We start from the raw sequence: 6,916 nt of genomic DNA on the forward strand, positions 1-6,916 counted from the left end.
AGACTAACATTATGGAAACATGCAAAGTTGTCAACAGTTCAGAAAAACCTGATGGGGAAAATTATTCACTCTTTCCTATGCCAGAATAGAAAGACTCCTGATGAGATAAAACATTTCACACAAAGTCTAGCAAAATATGTTGCTCTAGCATGATGCAGAGACTGAAAGCATACACAGGTTCAGACGGGACTAAGCTTCCTGAGCCTTCCCTGATGGCTACTGAGAAACAAGAGAACTCAAACAGCCCAGTTTGCTAGGGGGATCAATGTGGCAGGAATACCACAACAGCTGCATTTGTTTGGAGGAACATACAAAACTGCGCTTGATTTGTGGAAGTTACAGCCTACTGATTTCTGTTTGGTTTTATTTCTCCTTCAGCCTAAAAAGCCCTAAGATTTACCTGTTATCCAAGAAGGAATCTGACCACAATGCCCGACACAGACCTCCACTAACCTAAGAGAAGGCACCTGCTAACAGTGCCTTTTTACCCCTGCACAACAGCCCAGTGCTATGCCAGCATCTTTTACAGTCTGGCATTTGCAGTCAGGGGAGAAAGCTCGTTGTTAAGATCTATCTTTTCTTTTCCTTGCAATACAAAGAATTAAGCAAGTAACAAGCCCATCGTGATAGGGGTACCAACTCTACTACTAGAATTACCGTTTGCTATCCTACCAAGTAACTGTGAAGTGGGAGCAACTACTGGAGATAATATGCATTATCAAGTGATACCGAAACCAAATCACTGGAAATATTTATGCTCCTGAGATGCTCTGGTGGTTCAGTTGTTCGTGGAACATTTGGTACTACCCATCCTTCTTCTCATCCAAATTGGTAAACACCAACACAAACAGACAACCTGTTCTTCACAGATCAGCTTTTACAAGTTATCAGCCAGAGGGGATTTAAGACAAAGACAGTGGACCACTAAACGCAGGGGAGTCACGCCAGATCTCAACTGTTCTCCTTCCTCATGATCACCCAGAAGTTGGAAAATAAATCCGAACTGGGAGAAGCGATTGTGCAGCGCACGTACCTGGCCGACCACCAGGAAGCGAACTATGCAAGATGCCAAATTCCCTCTCCTCTTTTCAGCCAAACTAAGTTTGACGAGTGAAGTTTTCGCGCCCCGGCGAGAACTCACGGACTTGGGGCCCCACGGGCTGCTCGGCTGCATGGACCCGCAGCGGCAGGACTTCACCCCCCCTCCCGCCCCGTCGCCCCGGCTCCGCCGCGCCGCCCGAGGGGCCATTCCCTTCCCCGCGCCCCGCCGCCTCCATTTCCCGCCGGCGGGCGGCGACCTGACCCGGAGGCGCCGAGGCCCCTCGGGACGCGACGCCCCGGCCCGCTCCTCCGGCAGCGGGGCCGCCGCCACAGGCCCTCCCGCGGGCTGCCGGGCGGCGCCGCAGCCAGGCCGGCGGACGAGGCCTCTCTTCCCCGCAGGCCCCAGTTCTCCCCCCCGCCACCCCGCCCGCTTCCCCCCATCCTCCTCCCCGCGGCGCCTCGTCGTTGTTTGAACCCGAAACGGAAATGAGACTCGCGCCGCCGGGGAGAAACGGAAACAAAACACGGGCCGGGCCGCCCGGCCGCGCCGCCCGCCCGCCCGCCCTCGCTCACTCGCTCGTTCGCTCACCCACCGCCGCCGTCCGCCGCGCCGGCCCCGAGCGGAGCGGCCGCCCGACACCCGCCGCCGGCCGCGGCCCTCGCAGCCCCAGCGGGTCCCGCCGCCGCCACCCGGAGGAGACCGTCGCGTGCTCGGGATTGGGCAGCGCGGGACCGGGCGGGGAGGGCGCCGACACCGCCACCCCCCACGCAGGTGCGGGAACTACAGCTCCCGGCGGCCCCCGCGCGCCGCCAATCCGCGGGTGGGGGCGGGGCTGGCGGCGCCCGTCACTCCGAGGCTGTTTCCCGCCTCCCCCCCCTCACCCGGAAGCGTATCGCCTCCTTCCGGCGGTAACGGCGGGCGGTAGGCTTTGTCCGTGTCCTCGCTCTCGACCGGCGGCTGAGCAGGGCCGTGCGGTGGGGCGGGGGGGCGGGCGCCGCCCCGGGGACCCCGTGTGCGCGGCCGCTGGGCTTGGAGCTGAAGCGGCACCAGGCCGCGCGGAGGGAGCGGCTTCCCAGCCTGCATTGCGCGGGGGGCGGGGCGGTGGCGGCGGCTGTCCCAAGGTGACCGGAGCTGGGCCGGGGCGGCCCCGCGGCGCCCCTGCACCCTTCCCCCCGCGGCGCCGGTGGGTGCTCGGGGCGTCCCTTCCTCCGCCGGTCTGCGCTTGGGGCCTGCGGGCTCTGGGGCTGACGGCGGCTCCCGGCCCCGCCGCCCGAGGGGGGTTCTCGGGGCGAGCGGCGGGGGCGGCGGGGCCGGCGGCCGCTGCTGGCTTTGGCTGGGTTAAAACCGTGACTGACAAAGCCCCGGGTTGTCTCGGTGGTGTGGGCGAAGCCGGTCGCGGCGCGCAGTTAGGCGGGAGGTGCAGCAGCGCACCCGGTGGCCCGGCGCTCCTCGGGCTCGGCGGCCGCTCTCGCCCCCGGTTGCCTGATGGTTTCAGTGTTCCCTCGGGGTTAAAGCTCGTCGCTGAACTGAATTTTTTGCTTCTTTATGCAGTTCAGTTGCGGAAAGCGCGAACTAATTCTGTGTTCTTATTTTGGGTTTGTTTGGGTTTTAGCTAAAACGTTAGCGGCACCATGATTCTGCATCGGATACTGCGGCTTTCTTCCATTTTTCGCTCGGCTGTTTCCGTCCACCTGCGCAGAAACATAGGGCTTTCTGCTGTTGCCTTCAATAAGGCAAAAGAGCTCGACCCAGTACAGAAGCTCTTCTTGGACAAGATCAGAGAATACAACACAAAGAGCAAGTAAGTAAAGGAAATTGTTTGAAGGCTGATGGCAAAAGGGGGGAAAATGTTGGTTTTCATAAATGCTAAAATGTGCTAGCTTTGTTGGTTGGTCTCTGAATACTTAAGGTGTGCTTTCCTGCAGCGCATATTGATAGTGTCACAAGTGAGAAGGCTTGTTCTTGCATGCCTGACAGAAAATGTCCATTTTTTTCTCTCTTAAAAAGAAAAGTAAAGCTCACGTCATTCTTATTGGGGAGTTAAGGCACTCAGTTAAGTTTCTTTGCACAGTGTGAACATACCAGTTACTTTTTACCCATCTATGTGCTCTGTGGAGGAAAAGAAAGTAGCCCCCCCCCCCTTTTTTTTTTTGTATGGGGAAAGTGGCTGTTCCTCAGTCGTGTTTCCAGAAGCCGAATGGCAAAGGCTTCCAAAAGCAATTGAGAATTAGTGGAACTCTGAGGCGGATTTCTTAAACATCTTTTGAGTTAATAAGCAGTTCATTCAAATGGAATCTTAGTTTCTTGTAATTGTTTGAATGAACTACTTTATAGGAAACTAAAACTGTAGCAATTCTGTGTAATTTATTCTTGGGAATTATTGTAGAGAAGGAAATAAGCCCCTTCTCAGTTCTACTGGAGGGGAGATGTGCGTTTCCACACCTACAAACTAGCCTGTGTAGGGGGGGGCATATTTTTGGTGGCTTTACCAATCGTAAGTGATACCTGTGTTTGTACAACTGAGCACTGGTAATCTAAAAAGCTATTATTTTAATTATTTTATATTTATATCCAAAGAAATTCCTGTCTGAATCTATGTGAATGCAAGGTGCGCTGTCTCTTGGGGTTTTTTGCTTGTTTGGTATTCAAAACTTGTTCTCTTTGCGAGCAAAGTTGAGTTTTTCTAACCAAGATCACTAATTCAGAAATAGCAGAGGTACAAATCACAGTTTTGTTATGAAATCACACCTGGAACAAGCGAAACTAAGAGCCCTGAAAGCCTGGATACTCAGTGTGGTTTTATGTCTCAAAAGGCTACTATTGTAGCTTGGATTTTCATCACTGTCAGTAGAAAGCCTGTACTTTACCCCAAGAACCTTGTTTATGTGTAAGGTAAGGAGGCCCTAAGGTGTGTCATGTCTTGACTTTTGGAAACATGTTAGATGGCTTGCTTTAGTTGGTTGTCAGAAAAGTTTTTAATTCATAAATGGCCATGAAAATACAGAACTTCCACTGAAATTTCAGAACTGAACTGTTAATCAGAACTTTTAATGTTTTTAGGCAAGCTGGAGGGCCTGTTGATGCAGGCCCTGAATTCCAGAAGGACATGGATGAATCTCTTGCTAGACTTCAACGGGCATATGGTGAGGGAGATCTAACCAAGTTTCCAGAATTTAAATTTGAGGGTAAGTTTGCAGTCTTACTGAATTTCTAATGGCAAGCAAGGGCACGTTCACTGACCAGTTTTCTTAATTAATTCCCACCTAGTTTTTATTTGGACCATTAATTTCACCTAAGATGCCTTCAGTGAATCTCACTTACTTTTGCACAGTTCACATCTGATTCCGTCTGACGCCTTTCTTTCATTATTTGCCTTTTCCAGTAGAGGTGGGGTCTGCCTTGCACTGACGCTTAACACAACTTGCAGTCAGATCAGGCTGTCTTAATTACCCTTCACAGACCTCAAGTAGCAGCCCAGAGCCTATTGTTACTTTTTTTTTTTTCTCATCCTCCCAAAGAGGTCAGCAGACTGTTGTCTCTGTCATCCAAACCGCAACTTGTACATTTTGTAAGCTCATCTGGAAAGTCGGTGATTTCAGAAAGTGAACCTAGAGCTTTGTTACTTAGGATGACTTTGTGACTAAATTATATTAAACCTTTTTCTTGAGTTACTTGGATATGATTTCTGTTTAACAGCTCTGAGTTTGTGTTAGCATGTTTTCATATTACCCAGATTGATTATGACAAGAAGAATGCTTGTGACAGTTGGTTTATCAAGAATGCAAAGAAACTGCACAGACTCTGCCTACCTTAGGATATAAAGGCAGCTTAATTTTTTTGTGGACAGGCTCGTTTCTGTAGTTCCCTGTTTCTTTTGCTTGGTTATGTAAGTATAGCTCAAAGTCTTCATTGCTCGCAAGCAGTTCTAGCTAAAGTCAGGTTTTGTGGGGGTTGAGCTGTTTTATAGGCTGTAAGCAGCTGGTCGCTGGAATTCAGCAATCTTTTGAACGTGCTGTTGTATTTGAGGGCGGGGGGTGGGCTGCAGGGGTGGCCTCTATCAGAAGAGGCCGGGGGGTGTTCACACGTTGGACAGTGCCAATACTATCTGGCTCCAAAATGGACCCACTGCAGGACACAGCTGAGCCAGTCACCGATGCTGGTGGCACTTCTGCGACAACGTATTTTAGAAAGGGTGAAAAACGCTGTCTCTGTTCTCAGCCCTCCCATGGAGGGAGGGAAAGAGCGAGAGTGTGAGGCTTGGTGGGCACCCGGCAGACAGCCAAGGTCAAGCCCCCATAGTCAGTGGCTTGTAATTCTTATCAGACTAACTGGAAATTCTAATTTAGGGTAGGAACACGCCTAAAAATGTCTTGGGTTTTGGTGGTATTTCAGTTGGATTAAGGAAGAATTTGGTGCAAGATTGTTACTGGTGCAAATAAAACGGAGCGGTGTCTTGTCCCCCCGCCCAGTTTTAGGGATGTGGTTTCTTTATATTCCGTTTTATTTTTATGTAATGTGTGAAACAATACATATTAAAGTTTAGAATTTTTTTTTGTAATGAAACAAAATTGGTGTGACCATAGGAACAAAACAAAGTGGGGGGACACCATGTTCTTTTAGCACTGTTGTCTATCCTTAATCTAATTTTAACAAATTTTCAAAACTAAGTGGGTAGGATGGGTAGAAACGTAATATTTTTTTGTCTTAGTGCAGATTACTGTAAGCTGAGCCTCGCCTCTCAGACTCTTTGTAGCAAGGAGAGCAGGCATTAATAGCCCACCTGTCAAAAGCCCTAACCCTTGTGAGTTTTTAGCTTTGACATCAAGAACTCCTTCCTCAGTGTTTGTGTGTGGAGAACGTCTTTTGCCGAGTGGAGTTGAAACTGTGCACTCCATTCTGTTAATCAAGAGGAAAGAAGAGCTTGGTTACTTGTTCTTGTATCAGAGCTATGCTGGAAATAGCGTCGTGTCCAGTAACGTTCTGGTTGACTTCTTCAGTTTCTCTGCTGCCTTCTTCCCTGCCCCGGGTGTTGCTAAAAGCTGTTTGTCAGAATGGGACTAAGGTGCATGTCTGTCTGAAACCTCCTGCATAACTCCTCTAAGGTGGAAAAACCCTGTCTCCAGCATAGTTTATTATTCTTCAGCGCTGCCCACATCCGGTCATACCCTGTCACAAAAAAAGGGGTGGTGCGGGCTGCGATGCGTGAGAGCTTACTTGAGCTTGCCAACTTCATGTTTGGTTTTCTTTGAGTAACAGATGAATTGTGGTGGTTGAGGCTGGAATAAAAAGAGACTAATACAACTTTTCTCTCGCTCTCTCTCCTTCCTCCTTTAGAGCCCAAGTTTGAGGAGACTCCAAAGTGATCTCTGCAGGCTGTACACCAAACGGCAGTGTACCTCAATGGAGTTGCTGAATGTGGCATCAGTTGTAACTTAATAAATGCAGTGTTTCAGTTTGATTTCAGAAGTGTGAGTTCTTGACTGTATGGCAAGTGTGGTTAGCAGTGATCATCAGCTCTAAGCGACTGATATATCTGAGTAGTGTTTCTCAACGTTAACTGCAAAACTCCTTTGCCAAGCTACATTTCAGTGCTGAGAAGTTAAAAAACACTGACAATGATACACCAAGAAGGAAGGTGTATTTCCAAACTCCTACACCGAGTGTACCTCAAAGATTCTCACGGAATGCTTGTTTGACCTGTTCTGAAATGGAAGGAGAGTCTTTCCATGCCTAGACAGTCTATTTGATGTTGTATTACCCCTAGAGACGGGAATGTAAGTGGTTTGGTTTTGTGGGGGTTTTTTAACTTTTTCTCCTCTTACAGGGAGAAATCATAATTTTTTCAACAACTTTTTAGATATTGAACTATTAATG

The 6,916-nt window shown here is 49.5% G+C and overlaps 1 protein-coding gene across 2 annotated transcripts; it reads left to right on the forward strand.

The window, feature by feature from the left end:
* The first annotated feature begins 2,112 nt into the window (after window positions 1-2,112).
* ATP5PF (ATP synthase peripheral stalk subunit F6) lies at window positions 2,113-6,500 on the forward strand. 2 transcript variants are annotated; one of them, XM_086462786.1, is made up of 4 exons: window positions 2,113-2,163; window positions 2,655-2,843; window positions 4,103-4,227; window positions 6,377-6,500. In XM_086462786.1, the coding sequence occupies exons 2-4, from the start codon at window positions 2,674-2,676 to the stop codon at window positions 6,403-6,405; spliced, it is 324 nt and encodes a 107-aa protein (XP_086318912.1). In that variant the 5' UTR covers window positions 2,113-2,163; window positions 2,655-2,673; the 3' UTR covers window positions 6,406-6,500. The 2 variants fall into 2 exon arrangements, with proteins under 2 accessions (XP_086318912.1, XP_086318902.1); XM_086462776.1 differs by lacking the exon at window positions 2,113-2,163 and adding an exon at window positions 2,175-2,225.
* Window positions 6,501-6,916: the final 416 nt, after the last annotated feature.

The sequence above is a fragment of the Leptosomus discolor genome, chromosome 1 (genome assembly GCF_034619465.1).
Source record: "Leptosomus discolor isolate bLepDis1 chromosome 1, bLepDis1.hap2, whole genome shotgun sequence".
NCBI lineage: Eukaryota > Metazoa > Chordata > Aves > Leptosomiformes > Leptosomidae > Leptosomus > Leptosomus discolor.

What these genes read in the sequence shown, in the direction of transcription:
- ATP5PF (XM_086462786.1), top strand. Translation starts at nt 2,674, where the DNA reads ATGATTCTGCATCGGATACTGCGGCTTTCTTCCATTTTTCGCTCGGCT. An exon ending in GAATACAACACAAAGAGCAA is followed by an intron (nt 2,844 to 4,102) that starts GTAAGTAAAGGA and finishes TAATGTTTTTAG; the next exon opens with GCAAGCTGGAGGGCCTGTTG. An exon ending in TCCAGAATTTAAATTTGAGG is followed by an intron (nt 4,228 to 6,376) that starts GTAAGTTTGCAG and finishes TTCCTCCTTTAG; the next exon opens with AGCCCAAGTTTGAGGAGACT.